This window comes from Argentina anserina, chromosome 7 (genome assembly GCF_933775445.1).
Source record: "Argentina anserina chromosome 7, drPotAnse1.1, whole genome shotgun sequence".
In the NCBI taxonomy this organism is placed as follows: Eukaryota; Viridiplantae; Streptophyta; class Magnoliopsida; order Rosales; family Rosaceae; genus Argentina; species Argentina anserina.
The window spans coordinates 24,232,275-24,256,894 of record NC_065878.1 but is presented as its reverse complement, the minus strand read 5'-3'; the positions used below and the strand labels follow the sequence as shown (position 1 = coordinate 24,256,894).

Genomic DNA, 24,620 nt, shown 5'->3' with positions numbered 1-24,620 from the left:
ATAATTTGAGCTTACACAATTATAATTTACAATAACGGTTATAGTTTGACAAATTCGGTTGGTTTATAGATTTAATAGTATTTCGATACATTAACGATTATCAAATTGGGTGAAATTTTGTATGGATGATCTACACATACATATTTAACTACTGAATGGTGGAGATGTGAAAAAGTGAACGAAAACTAGTCAAATAAAGACCTCCGCACTTTAATTTCAAAGCGGGACTATGATATAGAAGAAGATTATATATATACCACACTAGTCTCGTACCCGTACGATGCTCGTGTTTTTATGATTTGTAGAAATTTATTTTGTGTTTTCTTAAAATAATTTTTTTTATATAATTATATTTATTACGATTTATGAATAATACTGATTAAATATTTATATATTTACATAATTGTCGTTCAGTATTGTGCCATAAAATTACATTGAGACATATTCCCAAGTTTAAATTAATTTGGCTACTATTTTTTTTGCTGCTTCTGCTTTTCGAATAAATGCCAATTTTTTTTGTCATACCCCTATACTCCTATAGGCCTGTGACTCTGTGGCGAGAGGAAAAGGGAAAGCGGGAGTGACTCGGTCAGTTCTCGAAGTTGTAAAGACACCGAATATCAGGCTGTTAAGACGTCCGTTAGGGCAGAGAGTTTACAGAGTCACCGGTGGAGATCTCGGCTGCAAGTTCATGCTTTTTTGCCTATCGGGTTTGTCTCTCTGCTCAATTTGATGATTTAAGGTTGAATTTTGAATTTTTTGTTGTTCATGCAATTTTGTTGTATTTTCAGGCACCAATTTTTAGTGGGTCTAAGGTTGTAGTAGTCCCTATTACTATTTCATTCATCATCTCATACTGAATTTTGATTCCGATTTTCAGAAAGGTTTGTGGGTATAGTGAGTTTGATTTTGTTCTTATAAAGGTTTTGGCTTGGTCCTTGGATTTTGATATGGCATGACGAATAGAGACTTTATTTAGCTGCGAATTTGTCCAGTGTGATAGGTAGACATTGTGGGATCGAATTTAGCTTCTGTAATGGTAGCTGATCTATGATTCAATTTGAGAAACTTTACTTTTTCAACAGGCCTTTAGAAGGAAAAGAAGAAACGGAAGGAGGGAACAATTGCTAGAACGGGTAATGTGCTTTATATTTCACTCCCTGTGTTTTTAATGGTTTCTTTTCACCTGTTTCCAGTACTGCTAAGTTTACCATACCATGTAAAGTGTATCGACTGCATTATTTCCGAATCAGTCAAAATTTTAGAACCAATTGTATTAATGACTCAATTATAGGAGGATTTGTGTTAGACGAAGAAGATCAGAGCATCACGAGGTCTGATTTGTACTCTAAGGAGCTCTTCCACCAGTGTGTGTGGACTTCATCTTTACAGAATAAAGGTTAAAATTGAAGCCACTTTTTATTAATTGTTTTCTTAGTGACTATTGTTGTCATCTTCACTGTTCTTCATGTGAAAGTTACTTCTTCAGTAATGTTTTTTTTCTCTGGTACAGGATCAAAAGGGATGGCCTCAGGAACTGTCTGCAGTGAAAGTGTATGCGTTAATTACTGAGTTACCCAAGGACTCCAGTCTCTTTTATCATAACAAGTGCGTATGTTCACATTATTCTGACTTTCTGTTAATACAATGTTCCCACTTCATTCCATACATCTGCAATTCACAGCAAATTGCACGGTATTGCCTTTTGTATTGTCTTTACATTATGCATAGCAGACCTGGAGAGAGAGAGAGGCACAGTATGCATTGGTCACTATTGTATTGATTAGCTAGATACGATGTTAAAGAAGCATAGAACATGAATAATGGTTTTGGTTGCTTACTTGAGACTTTTAGAGAAGCAAAATCTGTTTGGTGTTTTCTTACAGGTTTAAGTTGCAGACTGAACTTCTTTTTAAGCATGTGGTAATGAGCATCAGCATCATTGGATTGTGCAAGTGGTCCTTATTTTAGAGATTGCGTGCTGTGGATATTTGATTAGCTACTTTAAAGCTTTTTCAAATGAGGCTTACCACAAAATGAACTTGTTACACTCAGAATCAAAGTATACAAGAGTCTTCATGGCTGATAAGTGACTAAATTGTCTCCAATTTTACTAGATTTGATAAATCGAAACCATAGGGATAAATATTTGCATCTTTTATGATGTTAAAGATGCTCTATGTTGCTACAGAAGACCAAATTTAGATTAAGCACACGCTATATCATCTCTGTTTAGATGGTCATGGTTGTACTTTTTCTGAGGTCTTTACAATGTTATCTTTTAAGTCCATGTCCCACTATTGGCGTATGTTTGATCAAATCCAAGAAATAAGGACTCGTGTGTTTTAATTTTTCCAACTAGTAAATGAATCTTTCTTTTTTATGGGACAAGCTTCATCATATTGAAGAAATGGTGGGAAATTTTGGATTGCTTGATTCGGTTTTTTTGTCTTTTTAATTCTGATATATTGGGTTTGGGAATACATTGTTGATTTCTTCATCTTCCCGTCACTGTAATCCGAGTGTTCCAAAGAGATCCTCTTTTCTGTTAATTTATTGTATGCCACTGAAACAGCAGTTTTCTCTATCTGTTGTTTGAAGATCGACTACACTTCTCTTCCTGATTGCAGTTTTACTTGAAATGTAGATGGCATTGCCTTTTGTATGTTGTTGATTTAGCATCCTTGGATGATTGAGGTTTTTTTAATTACAGCGGACAGCAAACTAGCTCTTAAAATGAAACCGAAAACAACTGGTGTGCCTAGAGCTCAGAAGTCGAAGCCTTTTCCTGGTAATGGACCTAACTGGGTTCTTATTGCTGGTGGTGCCTTGTTAAGTACGTTATCAATACGCCTTGGCTACAAGCTGAAGCAAGCACTTGACATAAAGCAGCAGGAGAATGCCAGTAATGGTTTGGTACTATGTATGCATTGAATTCATTCTCTTTTAATGGCTGTTCTGAACTTTAACATCGATTCCATCTCAGGAAGTGGAAAATCCCCTGGTAGAAGGATGTCTGCAGGTTGCCACGTGCACTCAAATGTTTATTCCTTTACACAACAAGATGAGGGCAGTTGCTTTCATTGCATTTCAGGTATGAATTCTGGAATTGAAGTTTGTTTCTTAGTCGTTGATGCTTGGGATATGTGGGGAGATATAACTGTATTGGCGAGTGGGGATCTGGAAGGTCAGTGTATATTTAGGTTGGCACTATGTTGCACGGACACGGACACGGATACGGCGACACGACACGGCGCGACACGGCGACACGGAAAAACCTAAAAACAGAGGATCCGACACGGCTTCGACACGGCAAATAAAATATATATATTTATATATTAAATATATAAAAAGATACTAAAATTTGACATAAGGATAATCTTATTAACAAAATAGTGTTCTAAATCCATTACAAATAACAATCAAATAACTTCTAATAGATTTAGCAAGTGCAAATGAAGAGATGTTCATAAATGACATATGCAATAGCCACAATAGACAGCAACTTTGGAGTTTGGACGTTTGGGCAACAACTTTGCACCTTCAACAATGCAACACCTAATACACAATAAGAGTTGGTCATTCCATAATCAATCTAAACATCTTAATCATTCCATAATAATTGAAATAATAGAGAATATATAGCTAAGAATTTACCTACTAATCACCTTCAATAGTCCATCTCATCATTAACAAGCATCCTCTCTAATGCCGGTTCATCAAGAGACAATTCTGCAAGCTCAAGCACATCATCATTAATCCCCGGTTCCATAGACTCATGACCATCTCCCGTAAGATCCCACATTGAGTCCCTATCTTTATAATAGGTAGGCTCGGCCCTTGCCAAAAGTCGAAGATTTGTATGAACATACACCAAATCTTGAGCTCTTTTTGGTTCCAACTTGTTCCTCTTCAAACCTTGTATGAAGCTATATGTACTCCAATTCCTTTCGCAACAAGAAGATGAACAAGGTTGATTAAGCAACCTTAAAGCCAAAGATTCCCAGAGTCTTGGTGTAGAAGCTCCATAGGAGGCCCACCAAATTAGAGGCTCAAAATAAAACTTGTTTTCCAAAGCATCCGGTCTTGAGTAATCACCCATGTTCAATGAAAAATATCCATATTCTTCCATCACTTTATTACGAACTTGCGGATCCGGATAGAGCTTGATAAGACATCTCCTCCTCTCATTGGTGAGCTCGGTATCTCTATGTGGAGCAACCCGGTTAGGATCCTCTTCAAGCCATTGAGAGCTATAATACTTTGGGTTCAAAGAGTGAGCCATGCAATGAAGTGAGGTGGAACTCTTAGTCCACCGAGCAATCAAGGTGGAGTACACCACATCATAAAACCTTGATGCATCACAATGAATTGATAAGACATTGGCAAACTCGGGAGTATAAATTGCCTTCTTCACTTTCTCTATCATTGTATCCCACCACTCATAAACCAAGTGAAGACAAGGCTTATCCAAATCGGCCATCCTTATCATCTCATATATAGGTGACATAAATGCAATCATGAAATCAATTTGCTCCCACAAGGTGTCACTCAATAGCATTTCCTTCACCGCTCTTGCCTTCTTAACATCATCTTCTCTATACATGTCCCATCTTGGACTAATCACCATTTGTTGCATGCCATTCTTCACATCTCTAAACCTTTTAAGCATCACATAATGAGAAGCAAATCTTGTCTCGGCAACTTGGAGCAACTTCAAGGCACAATTATCATTATACATGGACAAACGCATGTTATGGTTCACGATAAAATTCTTTATGAACCAAACATCATTGCAAACATCCATAAGCCACCCCAACTCTTTTTCCACATTCTCCCCGGGTAGATAAGCTTTAGCTTTCAAAGTATCTTTCAAAACAAGATTGAGTGTATGTACCACACATGGTGTCCAAAATATGTGTGGATGTGCCTCTTCAACCATTGCACCGGCAGCAGCACAAACAGGCGCATTATCCGTCACCACTTGAACCACATTTTCCGAACCAATCTCATTGATGGATGCCAAAAGCAATTTTGAAATTTCAGTTTTGTCTTTGGTCGTCCCATCACAATTGACCGCTCTCAACATCATAGCCTTGTTTGTAGCAGCAACCATCATATTGATTAATGGCCTCTTTTGGCCATCAGTCCACCCATCGGAACACAAGCTCACACCGGTCTCTTTCCATGTCTTCTTCACAGGTTCCAATGTCCGCTCAACATGACGCCTCTCATTATCAAGTAGTGTGGTCCTCAAAGCATTGTACCCTGGAGGAACATAACCCGGAATATTGCTAGCACGGGTGTAAGAGCTTCGGTAGAGAGGATTCCTTGCAACATTGAACGATAGTCCACTACTGTAAAATAATCTCGCAATCTCAGCATCACATTGTTGCCTATCTTCAATCTTGAAAGCTTTGGCTAGTTGTGGACTCACTCTTCTCTTTTTTGCTTCATCATCCCTCTCCATCAATGGAAAATAGCTTGAACCACTTCCGGAAAAACTAGAAGAGGGAGGCAAAGGAACCTTATTAGGAGCCCTCTCTCGCAATTGCTGCGCACACCAATCAAGAAGTTGTTGCATCTCTTGCATTTTTGCTTGTGTGACTTTGGTGCAAGGCTTGATCCCTTTTCTTGGGATTTTAAGCAAATGAGCCTCGACTCTAGAATGTGACCCATTGAATCTCTTTTCGCAGAAACTACAAGTGAAACTCACATTTCCTCCTCCTGCTCTTGCAACACCGTCGGCATCAACAACTATATCCTTAGTGACATATTTCCAAAGTGGCGCAGATAAATTTTCCTCCACATTTGAATCGACACTAGGTTCTGTAGATGCTGCTGAAGTACTCATCCTGTGCAATTGAATCACAATATACAAACTTTACACCACATACCGTAAGTCCATTCTCAGTCTAACACATAAACAAATTGAACCATAGGTCATCATAACATCACACACACACACACACACATATATATATATATAGTATATAAGTAACCAATAAATCCAACAAGGGTTCATTAATTTCCAGATAAGTATATTAGTATACTAATCAAAATAAGGAATCTATTCGACAAACTATGTCAACTATACAGCACCTTATGAATCCCAGAATCTAAGGTATGATACCCCTAACAAATGCAGCAGTAAGAATGCTAAGAATGAGAAAAGGAACTCCAGAAGAGTGGCTCCAGTATCTACCGAACCCTTCTTCAATGCCATAACAACAATAGATTGTTATCAAATGTACTTGCTCATTCTTGGTGCTGAAGTCTCCTAAGAGCACTTCAACATTCTATTGATAACATTGCCTAATGGACATTATGTATAGTAATTACATGTCTGACTTTGTATTAACAGCCAATGTCATTTTCGTGTATAGTAACTGGCTACATCTTGTTGATAAAGGAATTAAAAGTTGTATACTTGCAGATATATTTTAGAAACAATAATCTTACTGAATATAAGATTTTCCTCTATGTTCGAGCTATATGGAATCGCTTAACATTATCTGAGGAAATCAGATGCAGAATCTGCTAACTTGTGATGAAGAATGATTTCTATTCATATAACAATATATTCAGTATCTACTCAGAAATATTCTATCCAACACTAGTACGAGGCAGGGTTCAGGAAAATTGGAGGCATGATTCATGAGAAAGTGGATCTAAAAATATTAGAAAAACTGATAAAGCATTAGGTGTAGCTTACTTTGAGACTTTGAATGCAGTCCTGGTGTTTTTGAATATTGGTGTACTTGTCCTCCTATGTTTGCTTAAACCTGATAAATACAGAGAATAAACTTCAGTACTGGGAAATGTATGTATACAAGCTTTTTCTCACCTCATACCTTATGAATACCTTATTCGACAAACTGTGAAATTACAGCACCTTATGAATCCCAGAATCTATCTTTTCTTTCATTTCTCAGCATTCAAACAAAATAGCAATGCACATTGAAATGCTAGACACAAATCAAAATACCAAATTCAGAAAAAACGATCCAGAAAACAAAAGGGTAGCTGGAACTTTACCTGGATTAGAAAAACCAGAACCCAATTTGCGCAGAACCAATTCAGATCGCTGGGTTCAGCTTTTCTCACTCTGGGAACTATTTGGGAAGAATGGGAAGAATGAGAGAAGTGCGGCTCCCTCTGCAAAGGAAGAATGAGAACCATTTTTTTTTAAATCGTGATGTGGCGTGTCGAAACCGTGTCGACGCCGTGTCGAGAAATGGTCAACGTGTCGCAACCGTGTCGAAAAAGTTTGACTTTTCGGACACGCCACGTGGCGTGTCGGACGCCGTGTCGGGCCGTGTCGGTACGTATCGGCGTGTCGGGGAGCGTCCGACGCTCCGACACTCCATGGTTAGAGGTGTCCGTGCATCATAGGGTTGGCATGATCTAAAAGATATTATTAACTGTAGAAGTAGAATTGTGAAAAAAGTATTTGGATTGGGATTGGGGTTGAGTTGAGTTTGATTTGGCTTTTATGATCTTGTTGAAATCTTATGTTCAATCACTGAGCATGATTGTATATATATATTTCTTTTGGTCTGACATTAACGGTTAGTTGGTCAAAAGGGAGAACCCTCAAGTTAAAGAATTTATAATATTCATGTGGACAAAGGGATAATCTGTCTTCTAAAAAAAGGGGATAACCTGAACACAAATATAGGATTTATACACCACTTTACTAGCTACTCTGTTTTGTTAAAAACTTTAATTGAACTCTAATGTGGGTGCACCATTCTAAGCCCCCTTTTAAAAGCATTTACATAAGTTGCTTTGTTCTCCTCACTACTTAGTTCGCATCTGTGTTTTGACCTGACATAGCTTAAGCAAAAAAAAAAAAAAAGGCTTGTAATAATAAACTTGCTGTTTCATGTTTTGAATGGGTTTTGGCAGGAACTGAGAGCTTGATGGAGATGAAGTGCCTGCCTAATGGGCAGATGCTCACTGAATCTGATGGAGCCTTGCCTTTGGTGACGGTTCCAGCCCCTCAGTTTAACAAGGAGAATGGCATCGTATGGGCATCTTCTCCAGATCGCCTTGAGATGCCTCCAAAGCCTTTCCTACACCATTCAAATTGCTCAGATTCTCCATGTGTTTCAGACTCTGGCTCTGACATCTTCAGTAAGCGGGAAGTAATACAAAAACTTAGGCAACAATTGAAGAGGAGAGATGACATGATCCTAGAGATGCAGGATCAGATTGTAGAGTTGCAGAGTTCACTGAATGCTCAGCTGGCACATTCTGGCCATTTGCAATCTCAGCTTGATGCAGCAAATAGGGACCTTTTTGATTCTGAGAGAGAAATCCAAAGGCTTAGGAAGGCTATTGCAGATCACTGTGTGGGACATGTGAACTCCAACGACAAACCAGTCATGGGTGCTATATGGCAATCTGAAGTAAGAAACGGTAATGGAAATGGGTGTCTTGATGGGGAGAACAATTTTGATGCCTCAGAAAAAGGAAAAGGGGATGGAGAGAGGGTAGATATGCTGAGGAGGGAAATAGGAGAATTGAAGGAAGTGATTGATGGAAAGGAGTACTTGCTGCAGAGCTACAAGGAACAGAAAGCAGAGCTCTCTCTGAAAATCAAAGAGTTGCAGCAGAGATTAGATTCTCAACTTCCCAATATTTTATAGGCACTTGTAGTTGTGTATTCTTGCTCGTTCTCTTTGATTGGAGGTCTCCAGCTCAGAAGCTTCATTTTCCTCCTCTCCTCGCCATACGTAGTTTAGTTTAATTCTTTTGATGTGCGTGTATGCAACTTGGTAATGAGTGAGAGTTTGGGTTTGGACGGTCAATACCTGGCATATGTGGGAGGCTAGTTTGACAATTTGTTTGTTTGTTTTTTCTTCTTTTTACCTTATCTATTTTGTTTTAGTTGAATACGTGAAATCTCAAAAGCTATTGTGATTTTGGGAAGTTGAGAAGAACCATTCTGGATGGGATCAGCTACTATGTGTCTGCTGGGAGCAACAGCGTTTGCCGTTTGGCAGATGTTCTTCCCCCTTCCGAACTAAAAGATGAATGGCAAGATACGTAGGGGTAGACTCAGTTCCATAGTTTGGTTTAAGAGCCCTAACCGAAAACGGAAATTGAGGTCTCAGTTTTGTATTTTTAAAAACCGAAACTGGAAAAAATATCCATAATCTACAATTCGGTTCGATTTTGGTTATATAAACTACTATCCGTAATAACTCTTCGCACTTAATCTAAAACAAAAACTAAAATCAAAATAAAGTAGTAAATTATAAATTCGGTACATAAAATTGGTAAAATAAGTAAAATAAGTGCATAACTGAAGTAAAATAACTGAATCAATCCACTGGACGGTTGCAATATTTCCTTTACCCTGTGAACGAAACCTCAACAACATAAATTTCCCAAATTCTCATGCTTCACTAAATACAGACGGCTCTGGCCAAACAACTTCCACCTAATGTGCATTTCTTCAGTTTATAAACATCACAGTCCATGATTGTGATTATTTTGACAAGAGTGGGAATGTTTAATGTGTGTTCAGATCAAATTCACCAGCTTCGCGCCAACCATCCTGCATGCCCGTAGATCCATTCTCAGTCTCCTCATCATTTAGAAAATCATCAGATGGTTCTTTCTCATCCCTTTGCATGCTATTTCCCCATCCATTTATCATCTCTTCTGGGTCAGCCCCATGTTCCTGTACTCTCATATCAGGACCAATCGGGACATCATTGCCTTGAGCCCCAAGTGCACTTGCCCTTATTGGGGCCCGAGCCAACATTTCAGCATGCGTTTGTGAGTCAACCCGAGCTTGCTCTGCCTGAACAATTGCTGCCATTCGAGCTTTCTCTCTTGAATCAAGCTCAGCCCTCAACTCCAAACATGCTCGTTTTTCTTCTTGGCAAAGAGCCTGCTCAATCATAAGTCTCTCTTCAGATCTAAATTCCCCAAAAGCACGCTTGCGGGAGATAATATTAAAAGCTAGTGCCTGTTTTTCAAACGTTGCTGTAAACTCTGCAACTTTTGCAGAAATGTTGTGATCCCACTGCTGAGAGCGAGATGGCATCATGCCTGTAGTGTCAGAGTCAAGGATCCGGTCATCCTCTTCAGCCTCATAATCTGCCACCACATGGTACGGCAGTAACCTTCCAATCAAAGCATACAGAAGAATAAGAGTCAGAAGTGCCTAAATTTAAGTTCATTCATCAATGAAATAAGTCAACTAAGGTAAGATGGCATACAAATTTCTCATTATAGAAACTTGTGTACTATATACAGTACCTTAAATGTCAAACCACACAAACATGCCTCCGGCAAATGGTTATAAACAATCTTGGTTCAGAACCATCAAACAAGGTTTATACATCCAATGAGAAATAATTATTTTCTCATCACATAATGAATCCCTGGAATGCTGACTGCTCAGATTTTGTATTATAATATTTATGATGTATGTGAGTCATGCGGTCATGCCTATATTAGCAGGAACAAGTCTCGCACAATGCCTTCGACATATTTTAAGGCACATAGAATAAAGAAAATTAACTCCAGATTCGAAGAAAGATAAAAGCACTCATCAGCGAGACTGAACCACGCCAGAGTCCAGATATATAGTATGTATCAAGCAGAGCCAGCTGTCATTTGGCTAGAAGAGACAATAAATGGAGAACAATAGCATTATTATGCAGAATAGAGTAGCTTTAGAGAGAGAGAGAGAGAGAGAGAGAGAGAGAGAGAGAGAGAGAGAGAGAGAGAGAGAGGGGTTTTAAAGGGTAAAAGAGATTAAGGGACTAGGGAAGCTAGGGGAGAGAAACCAAGGCACAGCCTTCAAAATGACAATTTTCGAATCAGTCCAATCTGATCTGACAGGATAGCCATATTTATAGAGAAACAGTGGTAGTAGATGTCAGTTAAATTTTTTAAATAAAAAGAAAAACACAAAAGATCAGGTTACAGATTTGAAGTCTTTTATGTATGGAATTTGACAATTTGTTACTCCTAAGAACCTTGTAATTTACATTCTGTCTACACATGTCCCAGTGGTGGACGAAGGAACTTGTGTATGCGGGGGTGGAATACTTGTATGAACCAAAAAAATGTTGAACGTGGGGGAGAATAGAATTTTAAAGGACATCGGGCTAATATAGCCCCCATTTGGCCCTATGAAGGTCCGCCAGTGCATGTCCATTACGGCATTAACAAGAACTGTCATTAGAAAAGCAAATATCCACTACTTAGGGTGTTAACATGATACTGATGAAAGATTGTTTTCTTATCCTTTTCAGAAAACAGAACGAATATATTCCTATCAAATAAAAAAATAAAATAAAAAAGTTGGAACAAATTCTTATCAAGTTCATACAGAAAAAGGATACTATATATCTACATCAGGGTTTAGTTACTACGGCATACAAGTTTTCGTAATAGCTGACTAAACGTGTTTTTAAGCTTTCTGGTATACATACACCCTACGGCATAGGTATGTACTACATAAGCAGGAATGTGCAAAACATACAAGAACAAAGCTAGTCGAGTAAAATGGGAAGAAGTTACTCGATCCAAACAAAACAATGGAACTATAGATGTATGTGTTCGTGTAACAACTAGAAACGTCTTATTTAAATTAGCATATACATTAAGTTATAAAGATTTATTTCAAGCTTAAGCTCTCTATCAAATACTTGTGGCTGATTTGAGTGTTTTCGAACAGCATCTAAAGGTTCTGCGGGAACAGGTGTTGTGTTCAGCACTCTGTCACCACTACCGTATCAAGGCCATACACAAGAGAAACATGATGAAGCCGCCGCAGCAGTAGAGCAGAAGGCCACATTAAATGCAATGGGCTAAAAGTAGTGGTGACGGTGTATGTGCGGATAAAGTTTCATTTGGAACAAAATAGGGAATATCACTGAGTAAATCATATATAGCAGTTGGCCGCAGCCGGTATATTAAGCTAAATTCAATTGAGTCGAAATTATATAATGGAATAAAATTACAAACTGGGCAATGAAACATGTTATTACCAAACCAGAAAATGCAAAGCAAGTAGTTAGGGAGTTAACCTTTCACATGCGTCTTCTAGGGAAGAGAAGGGGCGCTTGAAGTCGGGATGGCAGACCCGCCAGGCGTCCTGGTACGCCATTTGCAGCTCCGCCTGGTTACCAGGACGGATCGCCCTCTGCTGCTGCTGCTGCTGTTGCTGCGGGTTCTCATTAGGATTTTGTTGGAGATTGGTAGAAACTGTATTGGGGGTAGGGTTAGGGTTGGGTTTAGGGTTGGGGTTGGGATTGGGATTAGGGTTAGCAATTTGGTTAGGTGGGTTATTGAGGGGTCGGAGTGGGCGCAAATGAGCGTCGATGTTGGAAGGGAAGCGAGAAATCACAGCGGCCTGTTGCGCTTGTTGCTGTTGTCTCTGTAATTGATGCAAGAGCAATAACTGCTGCTGCTGCTGCTGCTGCTGATGATGCTGCTGGTGTTGTTGCTGCTGCTGCTGCTGCTGCTGTAACAATAGCTGCTGCTGTTGCTGCTGCTGCTGTTGCTGCTGTTGCTGCTGCTGCTGCTGCTGACGTTGAGCTATCGCTTTCGCTTCTTCCATCCTCGTCTTTATAATCTCTACGAGATCTCTCTCTCGGTCAAGCTCAAAACTACTATGTCTGCTGCCCTCCGAGTGACATGTGAAAGAAACGGAGAGGCGATTTCGCATTTGCGACCGGCCCAAACTACATATTTAGACTCCATCGTATTTGGCCCAGGTTTCGGCAAAAAACGACCCCAACATGTGACGGCACGTGACGTTTTAGGCAGCTGGTTCTCACTGTTCTTGCTCAGCCAAATTGGAAAAAATTTAATGTCATTGGTAATTTTTTCAAAGGGAACGAATTCATCGAAGATAACGTCATAACGGCCAGTTGTAAACATTTCCCGAACTAGAAATGTAAATTGTGTTTATATCAAACGATATTTTCTTCGAGAGCAAGATATGCGACAATAGGGTCTGCTGACATGAATTAGGGATCTATCTCTAGGCAATATGAGATGTATTAGATATAATGCGCCTTAATACAACTCCAATTAGTGAGACCGGTTTCGGGTTGGCAGCCCAAGAACAAAACTGTGAGTGCAAAGTATGTGGCTGTAGATACCCAGAATTAACTGGTTCTACCCGAAATGCGTCAAGGCCTGACCGCCATTTCACCCATCGTAGTCATCATTACAGTCAATGTGTACACATACGGACATGATCAGAGAAATAAATTTTAAAGACTATAACTGACTGCATCATCCCAATTACTGTATTGAGTAACAAGTACAAGAAAGATCCTTCCATATGCCCCTTTCAAAAATGAAAAAAAGATCCTTCCAATGTAGAAAACGTTCTGTATAAGTTCTAGAATTCAACTAGTGGTAATGCTACAAAGGAGGAATGTGAAAAAACCTAAATCACCAACCAAACATTAGGGAGCCAATCTCCATTACGCTATTCTTCCTTGCTACCGGGTTTTTCGTTTACATGATCGGATTCCAACTCAAGGATAGGAATACATGATGACCAGTAGAGTGGCAAGAGTGTGAGAAATGCTTGTATTAGGAGGGCAAGCGGAAGCCCTGAGAATTCATTTCCTGTAACCCCAACATAAGCTGCAAGTGCAACACCAAGATATCCGCTCATAATAAACGCAATCGCTATTGCAGACATTACAAATGCCATTAAAGATCCCTCACAACCTGGTGGGCAGAGCTTTGCTACAAGAATGCTGAAGGGTAGAATCTTAATAAACAAGAGAACCTCTGAGAGACCAGAAAATACAACCACATAAATATTGTCTGACAGCCCCATATTTCGGTAAAACCCTTCCACAAACAACGCATCAGAAATCATAAATAAAGCCATAGTAACCTGAATGGCTGAAATTAGTGTCCTTGGTGTGACCGATTTCAGGTGACGATTATAGATGACACTCCACATGAGCATTGCCGCCTGGCCAAATACCTTTGAAATTCCCAACACCGATGAGTCAATATTCAAATATTGTGTCTGGTAAAAGAACATTGTGCCTGTCAATGATGGAATAATGGCATATGATGCTGCAAACCATGTGATTGAGTAAGCAATCTCATGTTTTCTTAATGCAATTGAGAGCTCAGACAGCTTCTCTCGAATTCCAGCATCTGATCTTCTCTTGGGAAGGTTCAAACAATTCTCCTTGACAAGAATGCATATGAAAAACTGAACACTGAGGATAAAGCCATAGAACAGGAACATCTTTTGGGGAGCGTATCTGTCAATGGCAAAACCACCTAGGAAAAATCCAAGAATTCCACCGACAGCTGAAGCCATCCAAACAAAAGACTGGAGCTCGCCCGAGGATGATGGTTGAGAATGTTTGGAGGAAGTAAGTTGTTTCCCTGCCTCTGCAACAATGGCATCATTGGCAACCTCAGCAATTGAAGCACCCAAATTACCGAGGAGGAGATACAAGCTCATGGTGCTAAGTGAGATGCCTGATTGAGAGAGGATCGCTATAGCCAACCATGACACTGCTTGTAAGAACGCTGCAACAAATGAAGTATGTTAGATAAGAAAAGATGCTAGCCGTGTGTTGAAAAAATCTGTATAGAATTTTTCTCAACTAGAATACTTTTTAAAAAAAGTTTTTTGCTTCCTATTTTGGTAGCTTCCTGCAAAGCAAAAGAAAGCAGAGTAACCAACTTAAAGCTTATTAGGAGTTTAAATGATACTTTACAGAAAGTAGATTGCAGAAGAAGCAAAGCTGACCACAGAGTCCTATCTTGTTCTCTAAAAGACTGCAATATCACAGACCATAAAACAAGTGATCTGTGTTAGTCAACTTAGTCTGTTTACAATCCACCGCTTGGCATCTACATCACCCCCTCGATTCGTCGTATACCTTCAGATTCTCAATCCATTTTTTATATTGTCAGCATAGTTTAGACTTTAGGCTGGTATTCATGTATAAATGCTGGGCACTGACACTATGTTTGGATAACTATCATATACCACTTTGCATTGTGCAGCACATGAGGGTTTTTTTGAGAACTGTATATAATGGTCCTTCGGATAAAATGACTCCTTTGCAGAAAAAAAAATTGTAAGTGATTTAATTGACAGAACTTGGCAGAATCTGGTTAGTTTCGAAAAGAATTGCTTACTTCTCTGGTTCCTACCTATAAACTGAAAATGAATTTTGGGCTTCTGAAGTCCTGATTAAATTATTGATCCATCATACAGTTATATATGGTGGAGATTAGAGTAAGTTTATGATCAGTTGGTAATCAGTCAATAAAGAGAGGAAGGGGTATTTGGTGTTTCCCTCGAAATTCGGTGTCGCTGTTAGTTTCGAAATGCTTGCTGTCAATAAAGAGAGGATGTTTTGATACAAATGGGGGAATATGTAACGATCCCCAAGCACGGACATGATTGATGATAAGAAAACTGAGAAAGCAAAGGGCTTACCGCCAAGGGCGAGATAGGGAACGCGGTGCTGGCCGGCAATGTAGACAGCGTCGGAAACGAGACCGTAAAGGGGTTTTCCGACCATGGGTAGGTTGGCGGAGTTCTGGAGGAGCTGGAGAGTGGAAGAATCCACTTGGAGTCCGTCCTTGAGGAAGAAGTTGACGGCCAACCATGGGAAGCACCTGAAGCCCTGCACCCAGAATCCCAATCCCAACACCTTCCGGATCTTCGCCGGCGACGATGACGACGCCACCATCGACACTTTCCTCATTTCATCTCTATCAGTTGGATGCAACCAACCCTTTATATAAGAGTAAGAAACCAGCAGTCTTAGGACACGTGTAACATTAGTCCTTTTTCTTTTTCTTTTTTTTTGTTCCTTTTTTTTTGTTCTTTAGTACCGACACATCTACCTACATATTTCATGAAAATTTGAGTCACATAGTACTAGACCACTTTAATTAGTTTTTAAAAAAATTAAATTATTTTATCGAATTGAATTAGTTTGAATTAAAATAATTAATTTAACCGAAATATTTTTAATAAAACATCAAATATCAATGTTGAGATTCAAACTCTTGACCTAGAATATAACAACTATGCGCTTTACCAACTACGTTAAAAAATTTCTATGTTATATTTTGTTATTTTTTTTGTACTAATACCCATTATTTATTATTTTTTAAATCATTAAATTAAATTCGGTGGGTTCGGTTTTTAATCGGTTGGTTTGATCACGTAATCCATTTTCAAACCGTTTAAACTGGTTTTAGTTCAGTTTTTTTAATTTTCTAAACTACATCTATTTAGTTCGGTTATCCGGACCATATTTTCGATTCAATTCGGTCATTTTTTCTTGTTTAATTCAATTTATGCCCACCCTTACTTAGTATTCGTCACTAACAACTTTTTGATAAAAAAAAACGAACATATGACAAAAGTCGACTACTCACAGGTCTTGACTGCAAATATGATCATTATATGGGAGCATTTTCTATTGTTTAGGACTTCAGCTGCTTTCCATGATAAATTTTTCATATACAAATTTCTCGCTTCCCACGGTTGTCATCAGCAAGGAAACCCACTTTTCTCTCACATTTAAACATCTTGCCGTTAGATCCTTTCAACAAATTTCCACCCAAATTTATAATCATTACGATATTAAAATAAATCAAATTAATACACAGTTAAAAACTGTCATATATGAGTCGTTCATGAAATTGTAGTTATAAATGCCTTGATTGATTTTCATCAAAAAACTACTCCTATATATCTAAAAACTAAAAGATATGAATAAAAGTGTGAAACGAAAAAAATTCTACAACTAGTCGTCGTCATCTTTAGTGGTCCTCAATTCCTCAATACAAAGGTATTACTGATGGGTTTTTGGTTTCACAAAAAGATGAACAAATACTTCCAAGTTTAAACAGCAACATTGGCAGTCAATCCTTTTGACGCTCCTACAGTGGTCGCAGAAAGAGCTCCGATTTTTATCCCTAAATGACACTTTTGTCTGGATCGTTGTTTTATCAACGACAAAACAAGGAACGTTCGTTTTACCAAAAAACAAAATTAATTAATTTTATAGTCTAATCTGACAAACTATAACACAGAACACCACATCATCTATGATTGAAGGTGCTTCTCAACAACAGTGCGTCCATACTTTTCTTGAATATCCTTAGGGGTTTCAATCTGCACAATGTAGATGCAGTGAATATAATGCAAGGAAAATTCTTAAATACCAGCTGCAGGATATCTTACCGCATTAAGGGCTTGGAAAACAGCTTTCACTGTATTATGAGGATTCCTTGAACCAACAACCTGACAGTAGTGTCAAGTTAGACCAATGATCTAATTTGCATACACCATTCTTGTGAAATGGATTCAGTTTAACGGTCAATTACCTTAGACTTGACATTATTGAAACCAGCCAAGTTTAGAATGGTTTCTACAGTTCTTCCCGCTTTCATACCCGTCCTAGTCGGTGCAGGCCAGAGATACACCTAACAGGAATTAAACCTTAACGAGTTAAGCAAAAGAAAAACGACAGGGTGTGTAGTTACTAATAAACCAAAACAACAAGGTAGAGAAATAATAGAACCAGAAGCAAAACCAACACAGCATGAGGATATTACCTTTGTTTTTTTATATGCAGTTTGTATTGCATGCGCAATTGTATGCTCTTCATGTCGTTCCACATAATGGAGATTCTGAAAGCATTTCTCATACGCCTGTTGTAGTAAAATCATTCAGTATGAGCTACCAAAAACTACTGGCACCATATTACAGAAACTGCCTCCAACTTGGAAACCTAGATTCCCACGAGGTTAGTGAAGCCAGAAGCGGAAGGAGAGACTTGAACCCTCACCCTCAGCCTTGGCAAATCAGAATTTGACTAAAAGCAGGATCCACTGCCAAGGCAATCGACTGAGGAGAAGATGAGGGAAGACCCTATTTCAGGTGTAGGGTTTTCTCTCACCAAGGCACGATACTAGTAGTAACCCACTTATATACTTCTAATTGTTGTATCACCTTTGCTATTCCTATGTAGGACTACCTTCACACGTGGTTTGTGCATACCCCTACTTAACAACCCAACAGAAAAGCCTCACGAACTTCATAATTGAAGATGTAGGCGGTTTAACCTGAAGAAACAGAATTAAATGTAGGCTACATATTTCCTAAGCCACATGTTTCTTCTATATTTCATCCGCATACCTTCTTTTCCCTCTCCCTAGACTCCATCTTTAACAGTCAAAACTACCACTTAAGGTTCACCCAATAGGTCAATACCATATTGATCTAACACCAAACTTGTCACAAAGTCAACTAAACATGGACTTGACTGGTTCTTTAAATGTACAATTTGGGGAGTATTCAGATACCCGATCGTGCTCTTTTAAACGGAACACCTTCCACCAAAAGAGAAAAAATAAATTACAAAAGCTGTGAACAAGAAGTTCAAAATTGAAGACAAGGAAAAGAATACTCCACAAATAGTAATCACTTATTCTACAGTACTGAATGCTTTATAAATCTAAGAATACTCTGCTTCCTCCCCAATTAACAATTCCTTATTCTAAAGTACTGAATGCTTTACAAATCTAATCAATTGAATTTTGTTCTCAAGGAATTCACATGTAGCCACCCCATGTAATCTGAATCATTATCAACTCAAAATACCAAACTATGTTGTATCTATGTATACAGATGAATATTGCAGAATACAGTAGCAATTGAGACAAACCTTCTGGAGGGCGGTAGCGACAGCTGGACCTTTCGCTTTGGCATAACCAACAACACCATGATAGTTCCCACAAACTAATATAGCAGAAAATTTAACCACTTGCCCTCCCTATAAAACGAGAACGTGTAAATAAAAACGTGCAAGCATCAATCTGTGTAAAGAGAAACCAAAAGAACATGATAAGCAGTACCTTAGTAACTTTACAAGTCCGATTCACATCAATTAATCTAACATCGAAACCCTGCCACCAATCCATGTCATTGCACCAAGATGTGAGCATACCAAAACAGAAAAGCAGAAGATGATAGAAAAACTCTAACAGAGATCAAAACAAGACAAAATCAAGTTCAATCATCTCCAAAAAAAAAATCAGATTTTTAGTAAGACCGAGTTAGAAGATACAGAGAAAGAATAAGAAACATTTCTTCTACCAGTAACAAAAAATTGCAAGTTGTGTTCAAAAAGAGCAGGAGCGAGCGATGTATCAGAACAAAACACTAAATATAACAGAGGAAAAAAACCGCATCATAATTAGTTCCCTAAGTGTCTCAACCTCTGAATACTGACTTAAATAGTAACCAGAGTATACATCTACTTACTTTCCTATAGCGAGGTTGTCTCTTCTTCTCCGTCAATTCATTTCTTTCCTCTGCTAGATCTCTGATCTCTTCCTCAAGAAGCTTTCCCTTTTTCCCAAATGTATGATCCAACACTGCTAGCTTCTCTTCAAGTTTCTTGTCAATAGCATTTAGCTTCTCTAACAGTATGTCATCTCTGTCCTTCATGTCATCGAATTCATCATCATCAGCTTGTCGAATGGTTTTATTATCTTTTTCAGTTGCAGCATCTTCTTGAACATCCAATGGGGAGTCCTGAATGACTCCGTAGTTGGCAGGATTGTTAGGATCATAGGCATCTTTCCACTCCACTAATCGCATAGCCCTGTTGAGTTTGTGCTGCAGAATGAATTTGTCCTTGCCCTCAGCTGCTTTTAGACGGTTCATCAATTCACCAATGACTCGATATTCAGCGCGAAGCCGGAAATGTTTTTGCTCAAACTTATCAATCTTAGTCATCCATTTAAAAGCATCATCAAGTGTCACTGCCAAAAATAATAGATAATTACAGTCCATCTCAAACAACAACCACATACTCTAAACCCTAAATAGAGAGAAAAAGACTCAAGTACCGGCGTCTGTGAATTTCTTGAGCAATTCCTCGTGCCGGTTGAACTTCCTCTGAAACTCATCAAACCTCTCGATGACGGCATCCGGAGTGAAGCGCTCGTCGTCGTCGTCGCTATCGGAATCGGTGGGCTCATGATAGACATTCCCGGTGTCCTTGAGCTTGTCGATCAAGGGGGTGACACCCGAAATTGGGGGTGGTGCTGCCGAATAGGTTCGGGTGGTCAAGTGTGGTAAGGTCCGCTGGTACCCAGTGGCCTTGGGGGTTTTCTTGATTGCTTGATTGAAGATGAGACGCGACCACGAGAGTGATTGCGATTTGCTCATTCTCACTCCCTCACTTCAACTTGTGAGTAGTTCTTCCAAGAAATGAGACGAGCAACTCTTTTTTAGGGTTTTAGCAATCCACTTAAACGTGACATCGGTCGTTGATCGTTGTCGAAGGGTTTACACACTGCTTTGTTTCTAGACATAATAGCCAATTACACAGTTTTTTGTTTCTAATAGGGCCACGATATGAGACATCACCCGATGAAATTTCGGGTTGAAACTATTTTACATGGGCCAAAGAATTAGTCCCACACCGAAGGTATTACATTCAGCCGTAGAGATACCATGACGTCCGATTTCTAGACAACTGTGTACCACCGTGGAACATTGAGAATTGTTGAGTTTATGTTTGGGAACTGGAAAAAAAAAAAACAATCCCCTCTTTTACCGGCATCAACCAACAAAAATGAATGGGGCTTTGGCTAAGTTGCATACAGAGTAAATGGGCCCAGATGGTTCACCATCACTTAAATTAACTTTTAGGTCATATATCAATGTCTTCAACCTCTAGTGATCAGTTCCATAGCAGTAGATCAATTCTGAACTTTCACAAACTCAAGCAGGTCATAAGGTCCGGTGTCTTTTCAAAAGTGAGCTCTTATTTCATTATTTCATGATGGATGAAACAAACAAACAAACAAACTATATACATGGTTACAGAAGTTCAGACACCGCCAGGCAATGTCACTGTAGTAGGGCATGGAGTATGACTTACTCCTTACATTACAATTATAAAGTGCTTTATATGACAAGATATTCTACTGCTTGCATTATTCATATTAACTGCCAGGAAGCAAACCTGTAGCAGCTGTCCATACAAGAACTGTCGCGATCTGCAATGGCCGCAAATAAGAATCAAACACTCTGGTTTCTCCGTGGAGAAGAGCTGTTATATTTCATCCTTGGCATAATGACATCGGATTGCTTTAACATCTTTTGACCTTTAACGTATCAACTCAGACTTTTAAGTTAGGATCCAGAAACCAGCTCCCGTAAAGATGTAAGAGGGGAGCTGTAACCATACACCGCAGCATCCCTCCAAAGAGTCATTCCTGTTGGGAGAAACAAAAAGGCTCAATCAGCAGAAAGCATAAGTGAAGATAGCCCATTTTAACATTTTTCGTTCTAAATGCTGGTGGGAGAGGCGTATAAAAATGGGTAGTATTAGGAAAAAAAACAACCTATCCATAAAAACAAACCAGCTGTCGCTGCTAAGAAGAATTCTCTGCTGATACTGTTAAACCTGCAGTCACAATAAGATGCCACTTAGGAAGAATCAATAATGCCAAGATAAAGACATTTAGAAACATAAAGCCACCAAGGAAGAACAGTAAATCAGGAACACCATACCAATATAAGGCCACTATATTCCCATATCCATAAAAGAAAGAAGCCCAAGTAGAACCTGTGAACCTGCATTCATTGTTGAGCTAGCAATCTTAATAACACGGAGCTAGCAACCCAATAAGTGAACTCCCAAAGGTACTTTAGAGAAATTCACAAAGGCAATGAGAATGAAAAATTACCACATAAAATCACGAATAAAAAGAGCACGAGGGATCATAAGTCCATTTCCAATCATTGCAAGCAACATTGAGACAGCTGACAAGCCTTTGATGTTGTCCGGATTAAGGAAATTTGTCCACTGCAGAGGAAGAACCAATACTCGTCAGATGAACACAAGATTGACATAAAAAAAAAAAATCTAAAACAGTACCATTTGGGAAACAGGCATCCACATGAAGAGAAGAGTAGCTGTCCATCCAGATATTGATCCAACAAATTTGATTCCTTCTGAAGAGAGTTTCTCCATTCGAGCCTGTGAATATCAGCAACTGCTTTCTTAACAAGTGTAGATTTAGAAATACCTACATTTCTATAACTTAACTTTGCAAGAAAACTGATAGTAAATGAAATAGGAAATACATCTTCATTTCAGATTCTGAAAGCAGATCACTAACGCAGAAGAAAAGAGGTTAGTTCCAAAATAAGTTTCATTTTAGAATCGGATTATGTTCACAGCAAGGGACTGAAAAAACTCTGATTTAAAACAAACATTCACAAGAATTTCAAAGACCTAATCTTTGTTGTCAAAGACCTACTCCTTATATTAACGAATATATTCTCGTTAATGAGGGGCAGCAAAAGTTGCATATGCAGCGGTAATTATACATTCTATTGCATCTCATCATTTGCTCCGCAAATCTATGTGGCATCCATAGTAGGAGGAACCTTTTATTAACATTTATCAAAAGGTTTGCATACTGATTTTCCTAATTTAGTCTCTCTCTTTTTTGGGGAAACTTCATCTTGATGTAAAAAATAGTCTGTCCATCAAAAGTAAATTTATGAATGCAACCTTTACTATTAAGGCATCTTAGAGGTTACTTTAATCAATTTTGTTTTACACCAAATCACAAGTACTATATTCTTTGGAAAAGAAAGTAAATTCTTCGGTGTATGCTACACCAAACAAGGTACATCTTAATGATCACACATTTGAGGAGTCATATCTTCATTCACAAAATTACCAAAAGGTAAAGTATAACTTAATCTGTAGTTCAGCTTACCATAATTACAGCTGCCACAGCTAAAACAAATGCCAATGCTCCAGGCACAATACTGCTAGGTATATACGGTACAAATGTCGACCACATAATCTGCAACCAAAATTTTAAATAAATCAAAACTGAAGAAAAGTACATTTCTACTAATGTCTTGAGAGAGAGAGAGAGAGAGAAATACTTGGGGAAGAACTGACAGCCCACCAACAGTAATAAAATCTTCCCAGAAGCGCCAAACTCCACGATTGAGGAAGTTAAAGTAATTCAAAAAATTCAAAACAAGACCAGCTGCCACGACGATGGAAGTAATCACAAAGTACGGTAGAGGCATTGCTTCTGCCAAGGAAAGCTGTGCAAAGACAATATACAAGGACACAACACCCAATGTTTGCACCACAATCGCCTCCTTCTCCCTCTTCTTTGCAAAATATGAAAGCAGCGTAAGGTTTCCAAGCAAACCAGTAAACATTCCCTGCATTTACATCATACCCTCCCTTAGAGTTTCAAATGCTACTAGTGTAGGAACTAGGAAGCAACTTGCGTATTCAAAACTCAAAAACTTTAGTCACATATGAAACGGAATAGAGCTAAGTCAAGTCAGCTGGTCAGAGCAGTTTATATATAGAGAACATACCTCCCGATCAAAACTAGATTTTATTTTGATCTCTATCTTAAACAGCATAGTAAAAAGCCAAGAAAAGTGAAATGAAAAACAATGAAGCTATTAGTGGGTGTTGTGTACCAGCCAGGGGACTGCTAAAAGAGCAGCTTTGTTTCCAGCCATAAGATTTTGAGCATTGAGGATGATCTGAGGCATTTGCAGCAACAGAAATGGAATATTGGATGCGCCAGAGAACTTTGCTGTCCATGAATCCCATTGCTCAAAACTCTCACTAGTCTTCAATTTCACCGAGCCCTTGCAATAAAACAAGTTTAGTGTTAGCTTGTTTGATTCCGATAAGCGCAAAGCTGGTATTAAATTCAGGAATCTCGCGACAGGTTGGTTATAGTAAAGCAGAAATGCATGGTCAAGTAGCAACTCGGAGTACCTGGTGAAGCGGGTGAGGAACATCGGAATCAAGAGCGGTGGGTGTTGGGCGGCGTCGCAAATTGAGGGGGGTGAAAGAGTTTGAGTTTGAGTTTGAGTTTGAGGAGAAGAGAGTGCCGGCGGCCAAGGGATTGAGCTGAACTTGCTGTGGAGGTGCCTTCCTAATACTGATACTCCTACACGAATAGACATAGGAGGAATAGGAACCTGAATGGGACACCACTAGGCACTTGGCCATTGATTCTGATAACAGAGAAAGATGATAGTTTCCCGGATTCGAGTGAACTAAGATCAACTAGTTCCACTGGAGATTGGGCGGTTTGTCATACATACATGGACGACACGTGGAAAGCTTCTGTGGCCCTTGATATGTAATGTACCCTTTCTGGTTTCATGTGAGATATTTTTAAATGTAAACCAAAATTTCAAGTAACGTAGGGGGAAGGTGAAGGTTGTAGCAGACCAAGAACGAGAGGAACCTGGTAGATCCAACTTCAAAGTACTCATCCCACCGATCCTAAATTTCCGGCCATGCCGAGTACCACTTCTTCCATTTCTTTTCTTTTTCTTTTTAAAAAACGAGTGCTCTATGCTACTGACAAGGTAGTTCAATGTGCTCGTTGTGTTCAATGTGTTCAGTGACAAGCTAGTCCTTGCAATATTTGGTTCAATGGAACTGAATATAGGCAAACCCTGTTAAGCAGTTTGGTCTCTAAAACTTCTTTTATAAGATTGAGTGCCCTCGACCAGTGGTGGAACCAGAACCTAATAG

The 24,620-nt window shown here is 38.9% G+C and overlaps 5 protein-coding genes across 7 annotated transcripts; 1 reads left to right on the top strand and 4 right to left on the bottom strand.

The window, feature by feature from the left end:
• Window positions 1–550: 550 nt before the first annotated feature.
• Window positions 551–8,850, top strand: LOC126802277 (uncharacterized). Of its 3 annotated transcripts, none has more exons than XM_050529885.1 (7): window positions 551–710; window positions 1,086–1,136; window positions 1,295–1,399; window positions 1,514–1,608; window positions 2,714–2,905; window positions 2,987–3,094; window positions 7,912–8,850. In XM_050529885.1, the coding sequence occupies exons 5-7, from the start codon at window positions 2,737–2,739 to the stop codon at window positions 8,652–8,654; spliced, it is 1,020 nt and encodes a 339-aa protein (XP_050385842.1). In that variant the 5' UTR covers window positions 551–710; window positions 1,086–1,136; window positions 1,295–1,399; window positions 1,514–1,608; window positions 2,714–2,736; the 3' UTR covers window positions 8,655–8,850. The 3 variants fall into 3 exon arrangements, with proteins under 3 accessions (XP_050385842.1, XP_050385840.1, XP_050385841.1); XM_050529883.1 differs by having other exon boundaries at window positions 2,714–2,911; XM_050529884.1 differs by lacking the exon at window positions 551–710 and adding an exon at window positions 774–884 and having other exon boundaries at window positions 2,714–2,911.
• Window positions 8,851–9,276: 426 nt separating this feature from the next.
• LOC126802273 (uncharacterized) lies at window positions 9,277–12,652 on the bottom strand. Its single transcript, XM_050529879.1, has 2 exons — window positions 12,060–12,652; window positions 9,277–10,142 (listed from the first exon to the last, which is right to left on the bottom strand). Exons 1-2 carry the CDS (start codon window positions 12,590–12,592, stop codon window positions 9,524–9,526), a joined length of 1,152 nt encoding a protein of 383 aa, XP_050385836.1. The 5' UTR covers window positions 12,593–12,652; the 3' UTR covers window positions 9,277–9,523.
• A 615-nt stretch (window positions 12,653–13,267) lies between these two features.
• Window positions 13,268–15,737, bottom strand: LOC126802041 (probable folate-biopterin transporter 7). Its single transcript, XM_050529569.1, has 2 exons — window positions 15,473–15,737; window positions 13,268–14,550 (listed from the first exon to the last, which is right to left on the bottom strand). Exons 1-2 carry the CDS (start codon window positions 15,726–15,728, stop codon window positions 13,475–13,477), a joined length of 1,332 nt encoding a protein of 443 aa, XP_050385526.1. The 5' UTR covers window positions 15,729–15,737; the 3' UTR covers window positions 13,268–13,474.
• A 1,089-nt stretch (window positions 15,738–16,826) lies between these two features.
• Window positions 16,827–20,315, bottom strand: LOC126802130 (probable 37S ribosomal protein S5, mitochondrial). The gene is made up of 8 exons (XM_050529685.1): window positions 19,912–20,315; window positions 19,322–19,824; window positions 18,913–18,963; window positions 18,723–18,830; window positions 17,611–17,706; window positions 17,380–17,478; window positions 17,237–17,296; window positions 16,827–17,167 (listed from the first exon to the last, which is right to left on the bottom strand). Exons 1-8 carry the CDS (start codon window positions 20,231–20,233, stop codon window positions 17,099–17,101), a joined length of 1,308 nt encoding a protein of 435 aa, XP_050385642.1. The 5' UTR covers window positions 20,234–20,315; the 3' UTR covers window positions 16,827–17,098.
• Window positions 20,316–20,821: 506 nt separating this feature from the next.
• On the bottom strand, window positions 20,822–24,114 carry LOC126802352 (maltose excess protein 1, chloroplastic-like). The gene is made up of 9 exons (XM_050529968.1): window positions 23,850–24,114; window positions 23,543–23,716; window positions 22,982–23,272; window positions 22,807–22,896; window positions 21,954–22,055; window positions 21,763–21,881; window positions 21,587–21,649; window positions 21,418–21,479; window positions 20,822–21,288 (listed from the first exon to the last, which is right to left on the bottom strand). Exons 1-9 carry the CDS (start codon window positions 24,084–24,086, stop codon window positions 21,206–21,208), a joined length of 1,221 nt encoding a protein of 406 aa, XP_050385925.1. The 5' UTR covers window positions 24,087–24,114; the 3' UTR covers window positions 20,822–21,205.
• Between the last annotated feature and the right edge of the window lie 506 nt (window positions 24,115–24,620).